General features: G+C 34.0%; 1 protein-coding gene across 3 annotated transcripts; it reads right to left on the bottom strand.

Annotated features, from left to right (window-relative positions):
• Nucleotides 1-24,743, bottom strand: LOC134252900 (steroid hormone receptor ERR2-like). 3 transcript variants are annotated; one of them, XM_062735438.1, is made up of 7 exons: nt 24,536-24,743; nt 18,030-18,583; nt 10,367-10,483; nt 3,722-3,844; nt 3,390-3,575; nt 2,892-3,164; nt 1-2,687 (listed from the first exon to the last, which is right to left on the bottom strand). In XM_062735438.1, exons 2-7 carry the CDS (start codon nt 18,430-18,432, stop codon nt 2,446-2,448), a joined length of 1,344 nt encoding a protein of 447 aa, XP_062591422.1. In that variant the 5' UTR covers nt 18,433-18,583; nt 24,536-24,743; the 3' UTR covers nt 1-2,445. The 3 variants fall into 3 exon arrangements, with proteins under 3 accessions (XP_062591422.1, XP_062591424.1, XP_062591423.1); XM_062735440.1 differs by having other exon boundaries at nt 3,390-3,563; nt 24,536-24,739; XM_062735439.1 differs by lacking the exon at nt 24,536-24,743 and adding an exon at nt 23,867-24,009.
• Between the last annotated feature and the right edge of the window lie 2,099 nt (nt 24,744-26,842).

The raw sequence follows: 26,842 nt of genomic DNA, 5'->3' as shown, positions 1-26,842 counted from the left end.
TTTTCAGTTTTCTTCAGGCAATAACAGTTGTAAATCATTATATCCATATACTGAGTATACGAAAAAATAATTTGCTAAATTTTAATCGCTACCCGTGAAAAAGTTTGTGTACAGTTATGAAACAATTAAGAAGAAAACCCGAGAAAGTGATAACTTCATAAAATCAGGCTCTGATTCTTACAAAAAATACATTATACAAAAAATCTTAAAATGCACAGCTACAGAATTTCTTGAAATATAATGGCTCAATATATATGTAGTTACAAAGATGAAAACAAATTCAAATATCACAATTAAACTACAATAAAATAACCTGAGGTAACATGGGCACCTGAGAAAACTGAAAACAAGTGTAGGTCCCCATCTGGCTGAGCATTGTAATGTGTTATATCAAAGCCAAATCTTCTGTAATATGCTCGTACAAAGAAGAAAAAATAATCTGCAATAAAACAAAACAGTTCTACACTGCTGTCCAGATGAAGCTGAATTTGTTAAAACTAGTTATACACATTTTACACTCTATTTCTTTGCCTAAAAAATTTAAATAAATGGAATTATTTTCTAAAATAAGATAACAATTATATGCATAACACATCACAATGAAGAGCCCTGGCTATACAGATCTATGTAATACTTAACTTCTTAACCAATTTAAATGCACCGATTAAAAAAACACAAACCAACAAATGTACATGGCATACATATATAGGTACTTGGAAAACCCAACAATTCTGGAAAACAAGCAAGTCAGCAATGATCGCTGGCATTACACTAATTAATATACATAGCTATCACACCTCGTCAAATTACACAGCTCTAATTAATTCATACTTATATCTAGGAATATACATTAACACTCTGTTTAAAAATCCATAACATCAACAATTTGTATGTACAGGGTTGATGCACATATATACAGTTTATCTATGGATATAAAAAGAAATCCCACACATTTCTGTAACAATCATACAACCAATTATCATTTTGACTCTCTTTTTCTGTTGCCTTTCTTTAATTTGTTATCTTTTTTCTTTACTGCAGACCAAAATGAGTGAATTGAAAAATCTATCGCTGCTATTAGACTGAGTGATCCTGGCTGATAAAAGAAAAGTGTCCTTTGTTAAAGATAGGCCTCATGACAAAAATACATGTATATCACATGTAAGATATAAAATTCCACATTTTTGTTTTTTTGCCCCTAAAAAAGTATTTCAGTTTAGAATGAGAATTAAAATTTACACAGAGTATCCAAACCATCATTTGTATCAGCCAGGGTCATTTGTAGAGAAGGAGACATATCATCTGCCATGGACGGACATCAGTGCAGAAATCTGCATGAGCAGATAGAGTTAAATATGACTAGTAAATTTGCATCATGATAATTGGTCCATATTCATCCAATCACAGAATACACAAAAAGTCATTCATAAGAAATTTCTAACAAATTTTGTTTTTCACTAAGCTGTCATATTCACTGAGTTCAAACTTTCTATCAAATAAACTGGGGGAAAAAATCATAATGGTTTGGATAAACAACAAAGAGGTGGGAATGAATGGACAACTGTTTGACCCTCATGTGAGAAACAACTGGGGATCCAAATGGTCAACACCAGCAAGCAGCAGTGAAGGACCAACAGTTATATGGTTAAAAAACTATGAAGGGGGAATCTGTCATATAGAAGTCAAAGGATTTGTTCAGGGAAATCCCCCTATATATTTTTGCTGCCTTCAGACTAGGGCCAATAACTACTATGGGAAATGGCAAAATATTGGAATGAAAGGATTGTGGGGGGAAATTATGTAGCCTGGTCTATCATCAATGAAACAAAGTTGCAGATTTGGCACAATGTTTAGCACTACTGATGCTAACAATTGGGGGTAAATACAGAAGATTTGTTACAAGTTCCAATATGGTTCGGTATGATGCAGGTAATTCCACATCTATTTGCATATAATTTGAATATGATTAAGTATGTAACAATTTCTCACCCTTTGTTGTAAAAGGGTATACTTTACAACAGAAATCTTAAAGAACTTGTAACAATTCTCTGCATGCATGTGCATACCTTGGGAAAAAACTTGGAAAACAAAAAATAAAATGTCTAACTACGATAGCTTTGAGATCTGGATAAGATTACGACAATTTTTTCCACCTTATACACACAGTTATAGCACACAGGTTACAATGTCTGTGTTCTATGCACATCACACATATGTCATGATATACAGAAAAAAACTTTAAACAAGAAAGAATTAAAAAATCAAACAACAAAAATTTTACACAAATCTAACTTTGCATAATTATACTAAAAATATACCATGAACTGCATCTGCTCTCTAATCTTAATCTGTGAAAGCTTCTTTAATTACAAAATATATCACATGCTTGTCAAGAAAAAAAAACCTTAACACTATTTAAGAGTTATTTCCCTTCCATTTTCAACGTCAAGAGTCCGCCTCCAACATTTCCAGGAAAAGCTTGTGCATCATGATCCTTCCATCTTTCTTCACATCAAACCAGTACTGCTTGGCAAGCAATTTCATGTGATTTAGAGCTGGGAGAAGCATGTATAGATGTCCTAATCGGCGGAGATTACCCACGTAGCGGTATTTGACATATTCAATCAGGGAATCTTGTAATTTGTCTTGGAGCTGTCTCACTGCTTCGCTATTCTCAATTGCCACATCTAAAATGATTTTTTTTTCATATATAATATGTTTGCCACAGCATCATGGTTCTAAAATTATTTTTGAAACATTATTCACTGATATTGGTATCTGTTTTTATACCTACAGAAACCTAGTTATCTCAATCAATATAACCTAGCTGTTGGTGTGAATACAATGATGAGTTACAAATAAAATTTTGTTAGTTAAATGATCCAATATACCTATATTGCATAAAGTCATGGCTTTCAGCAGGAGATATTCTTCCTTTGTGACCTCCATGTCGGTGAATTTTTTGGCAAGTTTCCGTGACAGCCCGTCAAGTTCTGGAGAGCAGTGACAGAGTTTACACTCATCGACAGAGAGTTGAAGATCCTCAGCAAATTTGAGGTAGCCATTGTAAGGACAAGAACGGAATACAAGATTTAAACATAGGATTTCCAACCATGAATGCTGCAAAAGGTTCATCTGGTCACTGAGGGATAGGGTGCAGAATCCTGCAAAAAATTTAGACAAAGTCAGAAAACATACGTCTTCTACAGGGTGCACAGTTTTGTCACACATTTTTAAGCTAAAATTCTCTCAATGGACACTATAAATATTTTCCCTAACATGATGATGTTTTCCCCTTCTTTTATTAAAAACACAACATATTAGCTTAACAAAAAAATTAAAACTGTCTTAAGGAACTTGACCTTTAGATCAGTTGGATGGTCACTTACCTGGGACCTGTTTAGCCCAGCTGATGGTGATCACCAGCTCTCTGTCAGCCAGATCAGATACAGTGGCAAGAAAGCGCACCTCCTCTCCCCCCTCCAGGATTTCTGACTCAGTATTGACGTACAGTTTGTCTAGCTGATGCTCGATGCTTATGAGTTGTGACAGAATTTTGTTATCTGAAGAAAAATCTACAGTACAAAAATAGTTGTAAATACAGGTATATGACCAAAATACAAAATTAAGGGGGATAAATGACCCTTAGTTTGATAAGATTTCAGGACATATGTTTGACTACATCATCATTGATGTATATTTTAATTGTGTCAGCTGGTACCTGACTTAGTGGTTTCTACACAGGCTTTCTTGATCATGGGAAAAATCTGCTGCACAATAGGGCCAGAGTCGATGGTGCGCTTGTACTTCTGTCTTCCTCCACGGACTCGATCCAGACGAACCCCTACAGAAAAATTTTATGAAAATTACATAATGCATTATTTTTCAAGCATTACTTATTTAACTTTACTTAAATTATGATGACACAGGGTTTTCATCATTGATTATCTTGGTAAATATTGCCATCTGTCTTTTCGATATTTTTTGTATAAAGCTGTACACTGCCTCACACCAATCTTGCATTTTTAATGCTGTTTACTTTTTACATAAACTTACAATTTTTTAAAAAACAGTTTCTAAAGGTACACTGTTACTTATTGTTGTTAGTTTTTTAAAATCACTGGGATCTGTTTATCTAGATTGAATTGTAATTTTTGGGTAACTTGTTCCTTTTGTTCTGTTTATTAATTATATGGGGTACGTGTTTGGTTTGAACAAAATAAAGCGATAACCCAGACCAATAGCAGTTGGGAATCCCTAGGTCAACATTTATCTGTGTGTTTACAACCTAATACTTTTCCATAGAATAAAACATGGCTTTCTCTACTAGCATTATATATATTTTTTTTTTTTCTTCTTCCCAATGAATGTAAATAAATATTTCTCTCTCTTCTGGCATTTTTCCCACCTTCGCCTCAAATACACAGATTGATTAGATTTTCTAGACATTGATTTCATTCCATTTTGAACCCTTCCATAGTTCATTCACTGCATGCTCTTTGGCAGTATTGGCAGTTTCACCAGAATAAAACAAAATTTATGGCTTAAGGCAGTTTCTGCAAAAGATGTCTTGGAAAGCTAATTTGTATGTGGTATGATGTATCAATTATACTTGTAAATGCTAAAAATCAATTGCCTGACTTTTACAAAATAAACTCATTAATGCATACCGTATAAACTGTTCTTTTTGTCCAAATTAGGATGTCAGTGGGGGGAATTCACATAAACCAAAACCTGGGATTTCTATTATACATTTGATTAAATCTACATATCTTACATCAATGCACTACAAATTGTTTGCCACAAATAATGGATCACCCATTTTTTGCAGTATATCATGTTTCTCTCTCCCGCTTTGATATTTCCTTTTGTCATTATCTAATACTTAAATATTACTGAATTATCTGGTCACCAAACGTCAAGTTCCCGACTCCACTGATTGTACTTGACTTTGATAAAGAGAGAGACTGATGCACTCCCCAGCACTTTCCCAATAAACATCAGTACCAGCTCTCCACAAAACACCTTATTCTTGTCATGCCTCTCTCGGGGTTCAAGTGCACCATTTTTACAAAGTACAGGTGACATGATTACCTCATAGTAGGACATATAAGGTTTACACTGCCTTCCTGTCCACAGTCATCAGATCAGACGTGTAACTAATGTCATCAGCCAATGCTACTACACGCCTCTACCTGATCTCCTCGACAGATGTCCATACCTTACTTCTGATCTTACAAACTAACATCTAATTTGAATGAACAAAAAAATTCCCTCAACCTCTTAATTTTATCTTGATCTGTTCAACCTTGTCTCCCAATGTGATACAAATTTTTTTGGTTTTACTTTTTCATTTCCTTGCTAATTTGGTTTAAGTCCAGTCTAGAAGGTTGACAAGAAATGATCAGCTACGAATTGAATCCTAGTCTGCTCTGGTATCTATTTGGGCCTTTCTATTTCTGTCAAGACCCCCCATACTCCAAATATTGACTCTGTCACCAGTCAAAGCCCCCACATAATTAACCTATCCATCTCCAGTCTCTGACTTCATTCCTGTCTAACCCAATAGCATCACTGTGATTGTACACTCAGGTTGTCATCCTACTGATTCTACGAGGTTAAGATCTAAACAAACACCATTCCACAAAAATAAACAATAAAAAATGGATATCTGAATAATGTCCCATTAATGATCAGGTATTCCAAATTCTGAGCATAAATATTCTACATCTTAACTGAAGAAGCAATTCTGATCACGAACAGTTTACAAAAGGACTTAAAGAACATTCTACAAAATACAGGCTCAGCTAGTGCTCAATGTTTATAATATTTAATGCAACAAGCTCTTTTCATGTAATAAATTAAACATTATGTCCAATAGCTGTGAGATAATTCCCCCTGGGATGAAGAGTTTGCTTGCAGTGACAACCATTCATCAATTAACACAAGCACCTTGTTAGCTCTAGGGGGATATATATACATATAAAATTAATGGGATTGTTTCCGAGATCTGTTGTTTCTGTATCTTCAACCCCAATTCATGTCAAGGCTACACAACCCTTGGCTTTAAGGCAAATATACCACTGCATCCATGGACATTAGTTCATCCATCCCCTATGATAGGCTTAGAAGCTACATAATACATTAAGATATTGAAAAATGATAGAAATGACCAAGAGAATGAGCAGAGAGAAAGGTAAGACCACTCAGTCACTACTCTACCACAGTCAGATGACCTGATATGGTTGACATGTTCACCAAATTGGCTGAGGCTGATGGTTCTCCCCGACCAGACAAGGCCATGGTGACAGTCTCATTCATTATACTAAATCTGTCATTATAGGCCTGGAAAAGCATGACCTGTATAATTCAGTACCAATAAGTTCACTCTTCTGACCAGTCCAGAAAATGGACCCTCCGACTACATGTGCAGACAATGACTTCAAAATCTCACTTCAGTTTTTATCATATATAAATCATTGCAAATTCTTTGATTGTTATATATAATTTTCAAGTCTCTAAATAAATTATTAACATAATTAACCCCTTTGCCCTAATGCTTTACTTGCCAAGGCCTTATTCACAAAGATTTGACAACATGGGAATTGAATTCTGCACGATTCCTGTTTTGTCCAATCTTCTGTAGTATATATGATTTATAGTTTCTTGGTATGAACAACAATGCATACTGTATGATTCAGGTATCTGTTAAGTGTGTCATGGCCACGAGTTTCTCAAAATTCTACAATTTTTGTCCGCTGCAATGAAATTTTATCGGAAAGGACATAAAACTTATGCAGTTTTTCTTTTTTAGGTATGAATGCATCTTTTAAATAATTTTTTTTCTCTACTATTGTGTTGAAATTCCTCTTAGATCCATATGCTCATTTATTTTTTTATGTACTATAATATGTATAACTAGATAAAAACAATCTAATACCTGAAATTTTTTTTAAAGTGAAAGAAAGATAACATATCAAATTTGAATCTCAAAATTCAATGCACTATTATATGTAATCATTTAATATATTATTTGACTTTTAGTTTATTTGAGGTAATTTTCCTACTATTTATTCAAGCCCTGATACACTAAAAGCTAGCATCAAGGAGAAAATGATGACACTTAGAAAGATGACATCACTTTGATGAACTAGTGTGTTTTGAGTTGAGTTACTACTAATTACCTTCCAATACAAGTATGTGACTTTAATATAATCACTTTTTTCCCCAGATGAGTGACTTCAGTCAATCAGATATTTTTTGGATAGTCTGTTAAAGTTCTATTTTGTTTCCAGTTATAGTGACTAACTTATTTATAAATTCTCCTTTTATATCAGAGGTACATCATAAAATTGATCTTCAATATCATGACTTCCCATTATTACAGTGAATTGTACTTTCTATTCTTCTTTGTAGCACGAGAAGGAACTTGTTCATTCAATTACACATACCCCCATGTTACTGATGATCCAATTTACACAATGACTACAGAAAGTTGTTCATCAGCAATGGGAGCCAGGAAAATTCAGACACACCATCAGATTTAATTAACTTTGGAGAAAATTTCTCATGTTCTGGATCATAATCACTGGGAGTTAATTGATGTCTTGTCAACATTTAAGTTACGAAGTTGGTAGAAATTAACAGGGTTGACTGAGAGCATATCAAGTGCTGTGAAATGGAGAAATTGTATTTCCATGTTGCGACTCCGGAATAAAATAATAATTTCCTCAGAACAGAGACTCCATACAATAAACAGAGTGAGCCCCTATCTCCGGGTTGTGTTTGGAAACTTCTGACAAGATTTCCATCTCTTGATTGAACATCTTCCACCTGCCTTACCAGACAAATGAGACAATGAATCCATTACCAAACAATGTTGCCAAAGCAACAGAACTTTCCCTTCAAAATATTTTAGACACAATGTTAAACAGATGAATTTACTTGTAATTTAAAGCATTTTAACTGTATACTTCATGCATGTTACGGGTTCAGGTGTTGACCATGTTGCTCAAGAGAAAATTGAGGTGTGTCGAGGCATAGAATACAGCTGTAAGCATTTGGGGGAAAAATTGGCTAAATTCAGAAATCAATAAATCATAGAAGAAAGTAGAAATATAGATCTCTTTTCTGCAGAACATTTAGCCCTATTCAGCAGTTCTGTGAAGTAATAACAAAAGGATGAGACATCCTTGGTTGGGATTACTACATCAGCATCAATTTTGATTGGGATCACTTCAACTGACCCCCATAATGCACCAGCAAGAAACATCTAAAACATGTACCTTAGGATGTTTATAGTTTGACACTGCTGCAGAAACTAATGGAAAACCAATCTAATGCTACATCTACAGGAATCTGTTATTTGTGTTGGCTGGTGTTAATTGGATTCTGTCTGCTTAATTCATTTATTTTTTTTCTTCTTCTCTCCCACACTTTGCTACACAAGCCAGAATGTTGATAAAAAGTCGCCTTTCCTCTAAAAAAAATCCTCTACAAAAACCAAAATGTTTTTAAATGATCCCATCCCACTTATGAAAACATTTCCCCTGTTTTCTGGTCTGCTTTATTTATTCTCACAGAAAAAAGGGCTCAAACCGAACCCCCCTCCCCCCCTCCACAACTTAATCGCAGTACATCATAATACTGTTGTTGGTAGGAGAAACCTGTTGTCACCCTACTGCAGCGACAAGCAATGAAGTGTTTATCATCGGAAGTCGGAAGTTGCCTTTTCAATACATCAATCTCCTTAGGCATTGACATCACTCTACCAAACATTTGGCAAGAGGACCAAGGACAAATAGTTATACATGTTTGTAAGTTACTGACACCAATAAGGCACCTAATTACAAGCAGTTAGGGGTGATCAACGCTCCCAACCCTGCCTTCATGCTGTTATTATACTGTATACTCTTGTGCATGTAGGATCTAATGAGACAAAGATCTTGTGGTTTTATTGCCTTACTAACTTGTTTTCCACATGATTCAAAAACTTTGGCCCTATGGTAAACTGCATTCTTAACAAGAATGCATAGAAAAGAGGGACCAATCCTCACTCAGTTTTGATAGGGTTTGCTGATATTTAGATCCTTTTTTTACTTTCACAAATCTTGTAGGTTTTAACATGTTTATGTGGTTGGAGGATATAAGTGTATATGCACTTAGAGGATAGCAAGTACGTACAGATTAAAGAGAATGGAAATTAAATATAAATCAAGATCTGTGTATTAAGTACAAGGAAACTCAATTGTAAAATAAGTAGATTATAAAATATAAAGATTATGGGAGTGCAGAGTGGGCAATCTGTTGATAAGATCTTTTTCATTCCCTATTGTCTCAAGTTTACATATTGTGTAAAATCTTTATCATCTTGTCAGTGGTATCCTGTTATTTCGATCCTCAGCAAACCAATATAATATCAATCGAAATTTTTAATTATAAATGACTAATTACATCTAGTTCTTTATACATGCCTTTATACATTGCTGAGCATTTTCATTTTTCTAATATTTTTCTTCAGCTGGAGCTGGTGCAATTAAGTTTACACCTTGATTATATATATAAACTTGTAGTTCAGATTTAATTGTGAATTTAGAAGGTTTATGTCTTATTAATATTTACTAAATCTTATAAATTTGTCCTTAAATCAAAATTTCAACTCCAGTCTTCTCAATTATGGCTATAAACAGTCTTAATTTTCAGATCTGCATGAGGGCTTTTGACTTTATACATGTTGAATTCTGCTTATCACAACAAGCCATCTTGCTGGGAGAGATCGATAATAAATCATCGATTTGGATCTTAATCAATAAACACTTCACTAACTCAGTTTCAAATTATAAAATTTTATTATCTCATTCTTTAAATTTATTGAAATCTCAATGCCAAAAACTAAATTAGATTTGAGAAAAATGAGAGCTGCTCTCAGATCATCTCAAATTGTTGAACTTTTGAAAAATGTTTTTAAAAAAGACGAACTTATGAAATGATTTGATTCCTTGCCAGGGAACAGGTATAAATACTTTGTTGAACTCCTTTAGCCATCCTAAACTAGCTAATTTGTTCAGACTTGTGAATATTTTACCTAGAATTGCAAATTTGTTGAAATTTCCCATTTTTCACTTAAATGAATTTACAGGAAAGCCATTAATTTAATTCATACATTACGCATTTCATTAACATTTTTTTTTTTCAGATAAAGAAATGTGTATGCAAATATTTACTGAAATAATTTATGAATTTTGGCACTTTCTGAAACTTTAACATAATTGTGTAAAAAAAAAAGTTCACTCCCCAAAATAAATTGTGGTGCAAAACTGATGGCTGTGACCAGCTTATATTCACAGGGAAATTATCCTCATCTTACCTTCTCTGAGCATGCCCACTCGGAGACATTTTTGAAATCTGCATGCCTGGCAAGCCTTTCGCCTTCTTTTGGTAATTTCACAGTCACCATTGGCAGGGCAAGAATATTCAATATTTCCTAAAAAGAGATAAAATAGCATAGATTAATTAGTAAAATAGAACTTTATCTATAGAACAGCCAACTTGTTTTTGTTAAAATTGAAAAAGTATCAAAAACTTTCATAGACACTTGGAAAATTTCAGTATTTCATTTTGGATGAAATTAAAATTATATAAAATTTCTTGTTCTCAACTGTACAAATTGTATAATGCATCTCTGACTCTGGTAGCAAGAAATTTGTCTACAGCACTCAGTCTACTAATATCAGTGTCTGACTTGAAGTTCACACAGTTTAGAAGAAAAATGATAGGGGTTAGTGAGACAGCAAAATAGTTCTTAGGTTGCCAACAGTTAACTATCTGTCATCGCGTGAATTTTAATCATGTAATAAAATAGGCAATTTAACTAGACATAATACAAAGCATTGAAATCCACAGGGATTCATTGTCCTGCTACTCAGGATTTCTAAGTGTTTTATACATCATATGTATATACATCGTCTCCTGAGTGTGTCTTGGTTTGCCATAGAAATGTGATCTAGCTTCCATTGTGTCAGTCAGAAATCATATCTTTATGTACCTTAAACAATGTGTAAATACATACATGTAGTCAACATTTTTTAATCTAAATAGTTCATTTCTGAGGTATTGCTTTATTTGCAAACTTGATTTTAATGATATAGTACTACCAGTTAACTGTTACTTTAATACGTACAGAGAGCCAAAGAGCAAGACTTTCTATGCATACACTTCACAGAAAAGTGCATATAAAATACCACAGATGAATGCAAATAAGTGCACAATTGTACTAATCAGAGATGCCAACTTCCAGATTTCTGAAATGCTTCAAAATATGGCTGATTTATATTGCATTAAATGATTTAAATCAATCTATACATTGTACTTATGCAAATTGAAACATCAATTAAGATTGTCTCCTGTCTCTAGAACTGAACTTGTCTGACATTATAATGAAAGTGAAGTTTGGTGGTGTGATACAATCAATATGCGACCTGAATTCATCATTTGTCAGTCTGTCTAGCAATATGATTAGGTGCCATCAGATCCCATAAATATTCTCTTATACCCATAATACCACAAGGACAACTATTCATACATAGTTTAGAGTGGGTTGCTCTAATTTTATGTAGTCATTTTAGGCTATATATAGTAACAATTCAATAAATATAAAGTTTTGACAGTTTTAATATGATGGAGCATAAATCTGCCATTTTTGGTCTATTATGATAAGATTAGTCCAATTAGTACTCAAAAACTAATATTGATATTTACCTGGTAACCCAATTTTTTATACAGTTTTCATAATTTTTCATGACCAGTTAAGAGTTTTTCTGGATCATCAAATTTGAATTACTTTAAATGTAAACTTCTTACTGTGAGTACACTGTTTAATCCTTAAAGGATTAATGCCCTCCAATGATTTCAGGATTACCGGTGCCTTGAGTTTCCGAATAGATCTTCAGAAATTAATTGTAACTATATTGGGATGTCTCAATTCTAGAGACAAGACTGATTTCCAAATAAAGGTATATCGGGATATATGTATATACCATACAATTCTTTTAATTATAGATCAAATAACAGTGATGCGGAGTCTATGCCATAGACATGTTTTTTAATATCCAGCATACGTAGGGATCATACGGTTTGTGCGTACAAGGGCTATTTTTAGAAAAGAAGTTTTCTGTTTTACGTCATCCCATTCAGGCTGTGAAGCAGAGGTTTCCTTGTCAGAAACAATTAAAACAAAGCAGGCTGGGATAACTCTTCTGATTAGTCTTATCTGCCAAAAATACACACAACCAATTTGTATCAAAATGTCAAAAGAATCACCCCCCTAAAGATAACAAGTATGCAGCACTGTCTTTTTTTTTAATTATTGTTACTCTGCTGCATTAAGCCTCTGTATCTGCTACATTTCACAGAGGGAGGCATACCCAATCTCCAAAAACAAACGGTGGAATGTAAATTGACTTCCTACAACAGAAGACCTATGCCAAAGTCATCAATATTTAATCCTTACATCTGGTAGTGACATTCCAGGTACAAATGTCCTATTTTTTTCTTAATACCTAACAAATCAATCACCTACAATTAAGACATATCATTTTTCTCCCAAAGAGATGTCATTTTATTGGCCACATTGACACTAACAATTTGTTTTTAACAGCCAGTTGTCTTAAGATTTTGTTAACATTAATTGCTATTATAAATGCCCATGCGCCACCAATCAATTCGTCCCTATTGGCAGAGCTACTAACAATATATATGAGTATGATCTGATCTTAATACCTGGCTCATCTGTTCATTCTACTGAGTCGCAAAACAGATAAGTATTGATTACTTCCATCCTGTTGGATTTTGCTGATGGAAAAGTCAGCAGACTAAACAACAACCACAAAAGTGTAATTGTAAATTCAGTACTTGTCCGAAGTGTACTCAGTTTTCAAATTAAGTTTTTTTTTTCTTGTTTTTGTTTTTTGGTGCTACAAGCATACTATATGATTTTTTCGAAGCAAAATTATGGGAAAGCTTCAGCAACTGAATAATGAATTAGGCATAAAAGATCAATAAATAAGTTCCCCTCAAACCATTGGCAGGCAATGCCTATGGTAAGGTCTTGGGTGGGTCATACCAAGTTCACTAGCCTTTTATATAAGGATGAGAAGCCAAATGCAAATTGATGGTGGCACCAGAAAAGATTGATGTAAAAGTGCTCTTTTAATTTGTATCCATGATAAATGAATTCCCAGAATTCTGTTTGTACAAAAAATATATGTACTGTATATCATTTGGAATTGAAATTTAATATAAAATTTTTTAATGTGCATGGCCAAAAATATTTTGAAAATGATCTATCAATGTCATGCAATCTGATTTAACAATTTTTACAACCAAGTTTAAAGATTTTTCCTGCAAGTCAAACCTTTTTCAAGATCCAGTGAGTTGGTGCTATTTTTTTTTCAGATCAACCTATGGAAATAACCAAATATATGTAATCCAAATCTTAAAAGGATATAAAGTACAGATTCATCTGAAAGAATTTTAAAATATAAGTGACATTTTCTTGAGCAGTATTTCTATCTAGCTTCAAAATGTATTTTCAAGTAATGTATTTAAACTGCTTAATATCGAAAGCAAGCCCATTATCATTGAAATTTCATGGATGAGTAATGCACCTAAGGTCTCGATATTTCCAAAGGTTGAGCACCTTTTTTCTCTTTGATAAACAACTTGCCTGGAAAGTATTGTACAAGAATTACAGAGGGGTGAGGGTTATACAAGCTTCATTAAACAGTGGGGAATGTAATAAAGCCTGCCTAGCATTCACATCTTATCCTAGAAACACGACAGCAGCACTACCAAATGAGTGAAATTGTTTACACTTACTGTGAAGATGGGCAATTTAAAGAAACAGAAGCCTATATTGCATGCACATCTACTTAGTTTTAATGAGGAATGAACAATAGCAATTACTGCAAATAAATTCAAAATAACCGATTTCAAGTGCCCAAGATAACATTGGCACCATCTCAAGAAACCTCTGTAAGGATTGGGATGCTTCTGTTTTCCAGATGAAGCAATGCTGCAACAGTACTGCAACCTTTCCAATGGCAATCACCAGTCCAAATAGTGCTGAGCAATGAAACCCTAATGTTGGCTTTAAATTTGCACCTAAAACTACCTGGTGCATATCTTTCAACAGATAAACTGTTCCCTCTTTGTGATTTTCAGATTGATTTATACCAACCTTGGCTTTCCCTCCATAATAGTTCTCGTTTACACACACATAAAAACTTTGGACGACTTATCTATTAACCTTAACAATCACATGTAACCCAGAAATTCATACCATTCCATTTACTCTTTGTCCCTTCTATGAAAAACGGGTATTACTATGAAGTCAGTGATAAATGATTTGGGCAATTGCCTTGACCTCACCTTTGTAATCAATACATCAATGTCAATTCCAGTCTCTAATCAGATGACAGGGCTAAGTTCAGACCTTTTTTCACTGGATATTTACTCACTACTATAACAAATATTGAGCAGAATGTCTTTTTGAGAAGTTTGCTACCTGTAGAGGTAAAAGAAACAATGTATAGGGAAGGTTTATTGGTACTTTTGTATTGATTTTGAAGTCTGCAGATAGGACTATTTATTCTGGTCCTAATTAATAGATAGTTCTGATCAAATGAAGATTTCATGTATGTGCAGGAAATTGCTCTGTTTGTACAACTACTATTCTAGTGAATTGTGACTTCTAGCCTATTTGACAACTGCCAAATAATGCTTTAATGAATATCCAAGATTGCTATCATTTACTGCCCATATAAAAAACCATTTCAGAACATTACAATTGCAGCACAATTATGTCAAATTAAGTACATGAGGCTAAGTTGCTTTTAATTACAGTAATAAGAGAACCTGCACTTGCATCAGAATAATTGGAACAGATACAAACTGAAGTACACAAGTAAGTAATGCTTAGAAAATGGTGAAGAAAACCAAATTATCCACGACATATATATAAATATTGTTGCTTGACCCCAAGAACCTTGTAAGGTACAATGTTTACTGAAAAAGAATTAAATGTATAAAAGTCCAGGCTAAAGACTCCAAGAATCCATTCAAATCTTTGACCCCAGTGTAAGCTCTTAGAAAAACAAGTTGTTTACATAACCTGAAATAGGACAACATTTTAGTACAACTTAGAATGCTGAAAGATATTGGCTAATATGACAAAGATACTTTAAGAAAATGTTTCAACATTATCTTCCTCAAGTAACATTATTAACCTGGAAATTTGGAAAGACATTTATACATTTTCACCCAACTTCTCTGTGCCCCCCCCCCCCCCCCCCCCCCCCCCCACCTCTCTGTGCCCCCGGGGGTCCCCCTTGAAAAACTTCTTTTTTTTAATTTTGAGCAAGGGTGTATGTCATTATTTTACATTGTCTTGCTTGTCATATGCCAAATTTTATTCATTTTAGGTGATTTTTATACCAGAATTTTATTTCCGACACCACCATTTTGACATTTGCACAGAATAATGTGAAGCAATAGATTATATAGTGTCATAAATAAAACAATAAAATTCAAAACTCATTCATATTTATATCACCTATTTGAATTTCAAGTAGCCTTGTCGCAATTTAATTTATGACAAACATTTATTACCTAGACAAACGACCATACGCCTAGAATGCCCTAACTACCCCTGCCATCAAGATCTGGTTCTAAACTAGATGGAATCATTTTTGTGTCCATGCTTACTCTTTGAAATTTTCTTTACTATTAAAAGAGGATGCAGGAAGATAATGCTGCACTCTTTTTCAAAAAATGAAAGATGCAGCGACAAAAATCGTCTTAATGCACTACAAATTTGAAATGAATATGAGTTGCTTAATTTAAAAAAAAATTGTTTCCTGCATGCACAATGTCTACAAGTAAGTTCTATGAAACAATTAAAGTTAAGAAAAACTCGTGTGTTATGAAATTTACTGACCAGCTTAGAACATACAAGGTACGATTATTGAGTGATCTATTACATTGATTGAATGAAATGAGGCACAAATAATGACCTAGATTTATGAAAACCTTTTTACTCAAGTATTTAGAGCTGTTGTAAGAATAACTGATCATTTCAAGAGACTTTTTGGCAAAGAAACAATGTCTCTTTACGTTAATCGGTCATGGTTGACGCAATACTTCAGCTGTATTGGTCTACTAAAAAACAGTTAACTACGTCACTTTACTGATTTTTTAAATTTACACTGAAAAGTCCAGCGTAATTACCGATCATAATTTTAATGCATTGCAATGTCCTTATGTGGTCTATACATATATTACAAGAGGCGGTGACGTAGGTTATTTTCTTCCATTTTAATCTGGGTGGCAATCTCCTTTAAGGCTATCAGAATTCTTTAGAGTCTTTGAGTCAAAGTACGGCTGTGTGAATAATAAATTCTTTAAAAAAATAACATTTGATACGGTGTGCTAATCTAGACCCAACATGCCCAAACCATGCAACAATTTAATTTCCATATACCCAAGCTTATAGACAGCCTTGAGGATTCGAAATGCATATTCCATCCATACTACAGTATATCATCTACTGCTAGAAAACAAAATTAGATTCATTTTCTCTAAGAACAGTCACGTACAGGAGTGAAAGGATAGTCAATGACCAATGAAGTTATTTTTGAATTGATCATTTGAACTATGTATTTAACAATGAATAAGTCTTCCTCTAGATCAGTAATTCACTGTCTACAGTTATGTTCTAATACACTTTATGTACATCCTGTTTGTCATAATACAAGTTAATAAATGGTACATCTAGTATGAAATTCACTTCCTTCTAGCTGTTAAAATTACCCAGTTGAGATAGCTTTATCTCTAAGACTTCATCAAATGTAACATTAGCTTCTATGAGCCCCTCTGTTTATCATAGGTGTATTATTTTTCAATCAAATATTCTTGTACTGAAGTTCAATAAATCTAAATTCTTCTTATCTTAGGTACACTACTAACTTTTTTGATATTTGATAGTTGGGCATTTACTTGTTGAGGAGGAAACAGGGTTCAAATCCCAGTTGGATCAAATCAGATTTTTTCTAAAACAAGGTGCTACCAATTTTGCATTTGCCAAAAAGGTTTAATTAAGGTGATGGTCTTTCAGAGGAGACTTCCAGGACTGGGGCCCCCAGTCAGAGTAAGTGTAGATTTGATAAAGAACCCCTCTGTCATACTGGCACAAGTCCACAGTCAAGTTCTGTATTTGGCACTGTATCTATAGAGGGTGCTGATAGGAGCAAACCATTCTACTAAGGACTGGAAACTCCATAAAGTCAAATAAACCAAAATAGGATAATTGTCCAATCCCCCTCAGTGTCAGTAATTCACTAGTAACAGACAATGTCTATGCCCACTGCTAAGAAGTTACAGACACTGTCTATGACCCATGCTAGGAGCTATAATTCTAAATCTTCTACCTTTGAAGTTTTATTTAACCTCTTCTGATACATATAACATGTAGGTCAGTGAGTGTATAAAGTTTGCTCCTATTTTATCAGGTGGTAGTTCAAATACCTGTATGTAGGTCAGTGTGCCAGAAACTTTCAGTCCAATTTGGCCCCTCAATTCTTCACTTGAGAACATAAGAGGTGATGACCTCAGATTTCACTTTTCTGACAGAAATAGCACATCATTTAGCTTTTTCAGGTATTTGGCTTCTATTGTAAGATATCCATGTTATCTTGAAATTGGACACAAGGTATATATATTTCTATTATTGATGTACCTCTCAACAGGTACTATGCATTTTAAATGACACATCAGAAACTAGCTGACATGCTACACTATTAAATATAATAACCCATATCTATAGAATAGATCAGATGATGATTTCAGGGTCCTTGGTCTCTTGGTAAACTCTCATTGTTGTGTTCAAGGAGCACAAAAACCTCAAACTCAAGAAACAACTAATTTCTGTTTACAGTTGTACTGTTCGTACTAATCACATTTATATATTGACTTACCTTGGATAGTTCTTTTGAAGAATGCTTTACATGCTTCACAAGAGGACACCCCATAGTGGTAGCCTGATGCCACATCACCACACACCAAGCAAAGTCTCTTTGGTAACTCAATGTTGTCCTGATCACAATTAATGGAATTTGTGATGGAAGTAGCAATATTGTTAATGAAGTCTAATTTGCTTGTGTCAATGGGAGATGGACTTTCATCAATGCTGCAAGGGGATATGTTACCACTATTGTCTGCACTGTTTCCTTGGTAAGAACCATCTGAGCCGTAGTCGTCATTGTGATAGTCTGCAAAGACGTCGCGGCCGAAGCTTTCTTCCAAGGACAGGGAATGGCCACATCGACTGAGACCTAATGGGCTCCCCGGCTCCATCTTTATAATATCGACATCCATCATGAAGCCTGTTTAGTTTGGGAACTGTTCAATATCAATATATTTTTTCTCTCGAGTTTCTCACCACACGGGAAGATTTTTCTTCAATAGTTCCAAAAATACTGGACCAGCAATTGTCACTTTCTACACTATTTTCTTTTTCTGTCTTTTATCACTGAAAAGATATCAATAAAACACATTTTCAATGCCACATTGCAATGATAGTAAAATTGATTTTTAAATACTTCGCATTTGCGTCAGCAGTTATTGTGAGGACCATATAATCGTGGGGGGAGTTCAATAGACACATTCTGTAGATCAACATCTGATCAATGAATTAATGTAGTAGTAGTATGTGCAGATCTGTCTGACAACGTCAACTTCTCGTTCAGCAGAAAGAAAGATTCTATAACCTAGTGAATGACAAAGCAAACTGACTTGAAACGTCTACGTCTCTCACACAAATTTTGAATTGGCCTTTCATTTACTCCAACTTGAGAAAACTCTGGTCTTATAATAAAATACCTTATTATGCATATTTGAACACCCAATCATCATGATGTTGGTTTTTCATGTTTTCTCAGAAGATATAATGATGTTAAACAATCAAAAGGTATTATTACACAGTCAGTCTTATTCAAACAGTTCCAGGAAACACAAAAAAGTCTGAAGTTCAGCAAAGAGTTAGACAATATATCGTCGCTGCGCTTCCAAAACCTCGTAAGTCAAAATATGCGCAAATTTTTTTTCCCCTATTTTAGAATTGATACCCCAGCCTCCATATACACTCAAAATATCGTAACTCTACGCCAATCAGAAGTCATAAAATTATACATGTGACAAAACCTCGTAAATCTATTGGTTGTCTCAGCTTATTCCAAAATATCGTATGTCAAAAGAGAAAAAACATTGAAGTTGCAGATGACTGAAAATACAGGTAAATTGTCACTTTTATTAAATATTTTGCTCAATTAATAAATTAATATGCCATGAATATGCTTCTTTACTACATGTACACGCTGAATTCAATTTAACAGTGTAAAAGAGAAGAGATATCGTCTGATCAGCAACGAATAAACGATTTTCCCCCTGTTTTTGACTTCGCAAAGTTTAGGAAATAAATCTATGTCATTTTGATATCATCGTTTATATTTTTAATGCTTGTTAAAATCAATAAATACTTCATTCAAACTTTTTTTCTGCAGATACGAGGTTTTGTAATTTTAACTTGAATGAATAATACGTGACATACGACATTTTGAAAAAACCTTTGATTAAGTTGACAGTCATTTTCAAATTAGATAAGTATGTTAATATAAGGTTTTGGTATGTATCCTATTAATATAATAAAAATGCGAGTTGTATTTTACATTTGAAGGTGCCAAATATTTTTTCTGTTAGTCTATAACAAATCAAACCATATGCTCGTATTTTCACTTTTGTAATTTTAAAATCTAAATAACGATTTTTTAGATGTCAGATTCTGAAGAGGAATGGCCTGAATGGACTTGTTTTGAGTGTCATCGCGTTGCAGTGAACTCTGGTTGCCTTGATTTGCAAATGATTACAAAGGAACATGTAATACTTGTTGATGTAAATGGAGAAAAATGGGTGCGGTGTATATGTAATAAGAGATTTCATTTGAATTGTACAACAAATCTTCCTAAAAGCGTCAAGGAATCAGATTTTAAAGACATATATATTTGTGATTATTGTGGTTGGTTTATGATTGGGGCATACGGGAAAATGCAACAACCTTGTAAATGGGGAAGAACTTACACAGATGTCAACACAAAAGTACATCCAATTCAACCGGTTGTATCACTTTTACAAGGTAGAGAACGTGGAGATTACTAGAAGAGGCCAGCAATTTCAATTTATAGAAAATATTTATTATTCCTGGTTTCCAGAAACAACACCAAGAGCAATAATAATTGAAAGACAAGGTAGCGATTACAAAAAACTTGAATTCAAATTTCATCCTAACTGCAAGAATGGCTGTTAATTTGCCTCTATCTCGTGGACAGCTTCTTTTGCAACTATCTTTAAATAAAAACAAGGAAATTAGTCATACAAACGAATTTAGAAATTTTCAAATCCAGGGATCGGTTGTTACAGAATCAGTAGACGAGAATGAAAAAGATCAACGTGATGAAAACGATAACATGCAATATGAAAACGATCTTCACAATGAGTCTGATGATGAAATGCTGTATGATAGTTCTGATGATCCAGTTTGGCAGCCGAAAAAAAGAAATGTTACAAAGCAGCTCAGACAGCGAATCAGATTGTAGCAGTACGCGTAAAAGAAAGAGAAGAAAAACGATAAAAATCAAACAGATCAAGAAAAACAAAACTGTTACTAGTAATTTCACGAATAAATCAGTCAATGATACAAATGCAAAAGTCAATAATATTGGTGAGGAAATCGTAAGAACTGATAAAAACCAAGGGGCTCCTTGTAACATTTCCAATGAACCCATTAACGACGAGCAGATTCCATTTGAAAGAGAAGTGATTCTTGGGGAGCAGAGTCAATCAGAAACTGTACCTCCTGAACAACTGCAAGTAGACCAAAACAACGAGTCGGAACATGAACAATCAGATCCTGAAACTCTTGATGATAGACAAGAAATTCATTCAGAGATGGCCAATGACATGAGAACCGCACAGGAACCTAAGAAAGATAGAAAAAGAAACCCAACAGACTGGGAGAAAAATAAGCAAAAAGCATTACGAATGCAAGGAAAAGGCTATAAAGGGATGACGAAAATTTCCGGTCACTATAAATTTACAGTAGAGAGACCAGAAAGAGTGATGAAAGAAAGAAAGTGCTCAAGGAAGTGTCAGAACTGTTCTTCGATAGGCGAGGAAGAAAGAAGAAGCATTTTCAATCAATTCTGGAACAATATGGACTGGGATCAGAAAAAAGTTTACATTTCAACGTTGGTGGATGTGAAAGGTTGTAAACAGAGGAAGCAAGACAAAGATATAAGCAGGCGTTCTAGATCTCTAGTTTATCATCTCAAACGAAACCATGAAAGGGTTCCAGTTTGCAAAGCCATGTTTTTGCTTACCTTAGGCATTGGTGAAAAGACCGTTTATTCGTGGATTGATAATGCAGATAGGGGAATTCCAAAGCCACCCACCCAAAGACAGATACAAAGTCGAGCCCCAGAAAAGGTTTCTTTTGCTAATGACTTTTTGAAACAACTACCAAAGATGCCATCACATTATTGCAGATCATCTACCTTGAAACAGTATTTGGAACCAACTTTTAATTCCTTCTGTGAACTCTACAATGAATACATTGAAAAGTCCAAACAATGTAACCAAGCATTCCTGTCAAGGAAAACGTTTACAGAAGTATTTGAAAGCCAGAACCTCTCTTTATTCAGCCCTAAGAAAGATCAGTGTGATACATGTTGTGGCTTTGAGACAAAAAATATATCAGAAGAGATCTACGCGAAACATTTAGAGATGAAGACAGCAGCACGCACAGCAAAAGAAATTGATAAAGATAAAGCACTCAATGAAGACAACCTGAAAGTAATTGTTTTTGATTTGCAGGCCCTGCTACTTTCCCCTATGTTGAAAGCAAGCTCTATGTATTACAAAAGTAAACTAGGTTGTCACAATTTCACAGTATTTGATTTGTGTACGAAAGAAGTGACGTGCTACTTTTGGCATGAAGCGGAGGGCGATTTATCAGCAAATGCATTTGCCTCATGTATCATGATTATGTAGATAATCTTGTCGAAGAAGTCATCATGTACAGTGATGGATGCAATTATCAAAATAGTAATGTTGTGTTAGCTAACGCCTTATTAAAAATATCACATGATAAGAACATTCGAATTGTTCAGAAAATTTTGGAGAAAGGTCACACGCAGATGGAGGTATGCGTTCATAGTGTAATTGAGAGGAAACTTCGCAACAAACCAATCTATATTCCACAAAATTATGTCGACATCATTTTTTACCGTGAAGTATTTGACACATGACTTTTTCAAAGATTTCACCACCTTGAATTACTACCAGTCGATCGACCTGGAAGCAAAGCTGGCGAACCTACCGTTACCGATCTCAGGGTGTTGAGATACCTACCTAATGGTACAATAGGATACAAGTTGCATCATGACGGGGAGAATTTATGGAATTTCCAAGACGGGCTAGAATTCGGTCACCCTCAGATGATTTTGTTGGAAATTTATACCAGCGACGAATCAAGATTATTTCCCCTCGACTATCACCCTTTTTATGACAACTTGCCACACCAATGAGAATGTCAAACTTAACTGACAGTTGGCCACACTTTAATGAGAATGTTGTACTTACCTGGACTTCAATTTCAATTTTTTTTAATTTATGTTGATTATGATTTTATTTTTCCCTACAGTAAAGCTATACTGTTTATTTGTTCTAAATTGTAGCATTAGAAATAAATTTTTGCAAACACATAGCATGTTATCATTATTTCATGTTTGGAATGAATTTTACACGGCGAATCCTATAGATCATAAAGGTTTTCAATTCATGAACGGGATGAAAAAGGAGAACATGAACCACTTATGATCTCATCTCTACTTTGTATAATTGAAACCGTTATTTATCAATTATGGGGCAAAAATAATTTATTAATATGTAAAAACGATATGTGACAAAAGGTCGTAAGTACCAGAAAAAATACAAAAATAGAGACAAATCATCGTAAGTCCGCTATGATCTGTACTATGCACAGTAGATAAGATTGCAAATCTTCATCTTCAAAACAATGGCTATTAATCATAAATGTGAAAGCAATTTTGATATGTCACTAAAAGGAAACAAATTGAACAGTTTTTTGCCTCTTCTGAAAATTATCAATTATTGACTTACGAGGTTTTGGAAGCGCAGCGACGATATGTCAGATAGCAATCACTCTGCATGCTCCCCCATCCTCCTAGCATATGCTCCTCATACATTCCAGATAACCCTCTGTGTATGTAACATTGCTTGTTTTCAACAATATAAGAAACCACTGTTCATATAGATATCTCTCATTTTAAACAGATATCTTACTCTCCCTACCTTAACTTTTGTTTAACCTAGCTGCATGTATTTGAGTAAAAAAGCGATCAGCTGGTTAACCACTAGTCCACTGCTGTATTTAGATAGCATGTCAATGAACTTTAATGGGCATATAAGATTATTAAATGACACTATTTTTAAGTATATTTTTACAGTGCACCCATTTCTGACAGCAAAATCTCTCTTCTTCACAGTTTCATGAAGTTTGACATTTTGAGACCTATTCTATGAAAGTCAACTGTTGTCACAAAAAAATCTACCAAAAGACAGCCAGCAAACTCTGAAGCCTGAATTCATTGCATGATCTCAGCAAACAGCTAAAGCACACCTGTTATCAATTGCAGACATTAGTAAAACCTGACCAAAATATTAGTTCAAGTGGCCCTACCTCACTGAGGAACAGGTATCCTACTTCTATATCGATCCATTTACACCATGTGAGTCTTGCGCAATATCTCTTGTACATTTCTAGCATGGTGCAAACGTGACACGGTTTTTCAGAAGAATTTCATCATTCATCATAAGTGTAAATACTAACAGGATGTTTGTGCGTAGATAGTGCAGCTTGAATTATGGTATTATGTCATAGTAGTTTTACTTTTTTTTGAGTGTAATATTGTCAGTTCAAGCAGCTAACACCACAATCACATTACTCGGCCAAGGAAACAATGAGTTCTCCCAGTGTAAAACAGTTTTTCAAAATCAACAGGACGTTCATTTAAAATTTCCACTGATTTTTCCGTTTCAGAAATGATATTTTCCCATGCACTCAAGGAATTATTTGTTGCATTTTCTGTGCACTTCTGTGAAATTATTTTCCAAATTAAAATTATGATATATTTGTTAGAATATTAAATTAAAATAATATTGGCAATTAACAAAGTTGAAATCATTCCCTAAAATATAAACAGTAGCTGTAATTTGTAAAACTACATGCCAAAGATGTTGACCCATATACAGTCAGCTGTGCCTCAAAATCAGCTGATCATACAATTCACTTATGACTTCTTTACCTATCTATTATCAACCAAAAAACACTCAAAAACTTCCCACTGACCTTCTGTAAGTATAAGATAGCTCCTGTGCATCAAATATATCCCAATTTGTTGTACTTATCTCAAAATTCAGTAGAAATTCACACAAAAGCCTGGGCACACAATGCCGGCTACTACACCATGTGGTCTAGCAATGCTCCTATTTCCTGCTTGCTCTACCTTCACACTCGCGTGGAGGATTACTAAGTACACAGCTGAGTGATTGCCTATCTCTCGCTAACAGCTACATATTTTATTCTGTGTCACATGAATTTAAATGTGCTGATTTTTCAGGTAGTGGTCGGTAAAGAGCAGAAAAAAACATCCAGAACTACTTACAATAGGTATTTATCAGAGAGATTTGTTTTTTCACCTCTGTAAACACTTTTGTACCTGTGAGATTATCTTAATTAAGATTTTTATACAGTACAGGTATATTTTTCAGAAACACTTTTATTTAGCAATTAAAATATATATATTGGGATTGAAAAAAGGGTTAAGAACAGATTCTGTTTATACATTAACTTGAAATTGAAAACCATGTTTTTACAGTCCTGACAAAAACACAACAACAGGAGTTAACAAATAAACAGGTAAACAAGGTGTAATTGATTAGGTGTATATTTTTCTTTGACAGGTGGTCTTACCTGGGTGAAAATTTATGTGCTGCTCTATCAACTGAGGTTTTTACTGTACAATTTCTACACAAAAAGTGTACAGATTTTACAAGGACTTCAAAATTACAAAATCTCATCAAAACTACCAGAGCAAATAAAGTATTAAAACTTAAAGAGAAGTTAGAATGAAGGGTTACAATCATCAGAGAAATCAGTGTACATCTCTCTTCAAAAGCAATTATTTTCTTCATGTCTCCTATCAATATTTCATTGAGAATCTACTTTAGGGATTGCTGTTTTTGTATGAATTTGAACCTACACAAATATAAATCCTCCTCCCATAGGTAACAGATGGTGAGAATCATATCCTCATCTTAATGAAACACAGGACAAGTTAACCCAGTCAAACAAGCATGTGTAAACTCATCAGCTCTAATATACACTGCAGGAGCTCTTTCTTCATTTAAATCTTTTTTAATGAGTCGATTCTTGCTATTTGAAATCTGGACTATCAAAAATTTAATATGACAACACCCAAATTGTGTGGCATGTTAGCTGTTCATTGGTTTTTCATGAAAGTTTTATTAATATGCAGTTTAAGGACAGAGTGATTTGTCATGCTGTATTAATTAGCAGGTTGAGACAAGTCTGGTCTTAAAAGGAAATTTCCATTTAAATTTAGTTATTCAGCAAATTAATAAATGCTTTTAAGTAGCGACTTGAATCCCAAATCTCTCTGTAGAGCTAACACAGTGCAAGTTTGTTTAATATGACATGATACTATGTCTTTGAAATAGTGTGCCTAAATGAATAAGATCATAATATTATCAATACATGAATAGAAACAATGGGAGGTTTCTATTCATATTAAGTCACATATTATAAGTTTATGAAATCTAAAACAAAAATTCCAAGTGAAATCAAAGTACTGAAATAATGTAAATTTTAATATTCTGACAAATGTGGGTTGTTCAAGATAATAAGAGCTGAAAGGTATGGAGTACTAGCTGTCTAGTAGTCCAGTAACTCCTCAGAATTGAAGCTGAGCAATAATCTTGAAAGAACATTCCCTAGGGTTTGGCTGTCAAAGGTTAGAAAGGTCCTGATAGGTTGTGATGTAGTTAACAGATTGAAGGTTAGCCCTTTAATGAAGCATCTGATACTGACTTTTGTTAATTTTAAAGAAAGGAATGGATTTAAAATTTAGAATAGAATGGAATTTAATTAAGCATCATTTCCTAATCACAAAAACTACAAATACTTTTTTGAAAACAAATTTAGCAAACTGTCAAGCAACTGCTATTTGTTAATTTGGCCCCATTATGACTCGGACTGGAAAGTTCTGCGGGCTGCTTCTGCAATTAGTCTATTACTGGTAGTGACATACAACTTGTTCTGATTTCCCTTTCAGTTACCTCCTCAGGGTTTAGAAGTGGAATGCTGCAAAATCAATAGGAAACCGTCCAGATTTGATGGACAACCTTTGCAGAATTGGGAAATCCTCCATTAATCAAAATCTAATGCAATCAATTGTATTACCTCAAGTAAATTCAGATTAATAAAATGCCTTACACACAGTTAAGGAACCTCAAATAGTAAATGGTAAATTATAGCTCCAAATGTTTTATTTAAATCAAATGTCAGTAATCTGCTGTAACACATCATTTCTGTGCTGCAGAAAAATTCCAATATCTCTTGAATTCTGTAAACTCC

Source organism: Saccostrea cucullata, unplaced genomic scaffold (assembly GCF_032062105.1).
Source record: "Saccostrea cucullata isolate Sc308-1 unplaced genomic scaffold, CSIRO_AGI_Scuc_v1 ctg1534, whole genome shotgun sequence".
Classification (NCBI taxonomy): Eukaryota; Metazoa; Mollusca; class Bivalvia; order Ostreida; family Ostreidae; genus Saccostrea; species Saccostrea cuccullata.
This window is presented reverse-complemented; position numbering and strand designations above follow the sequence as displayed.

Coding starts and splice junctions, on each gene's coding strand:
- LOC134252900 (XM_062735438.1), bottom strand. CDS start 18,432: ATGATGGATGTCGATATTATAAAGATGGAGCCGGGGAGCCCATTAGGT. Junction 3,845..10,366: donor AGTGGGCATGCTCAGAGAAG/GTAAGATGAGGA, acceptor ATTTTTCTGTAG/GGGTTCGTCTGGATCGAGTC. Junction 3,165..3,389: donor CTGGGCTAAACAGGTCCCAG/GTAAGTGACCAT, acceptor AATTTTTTGCAG/GATTCTGCACCCTATCCCTC.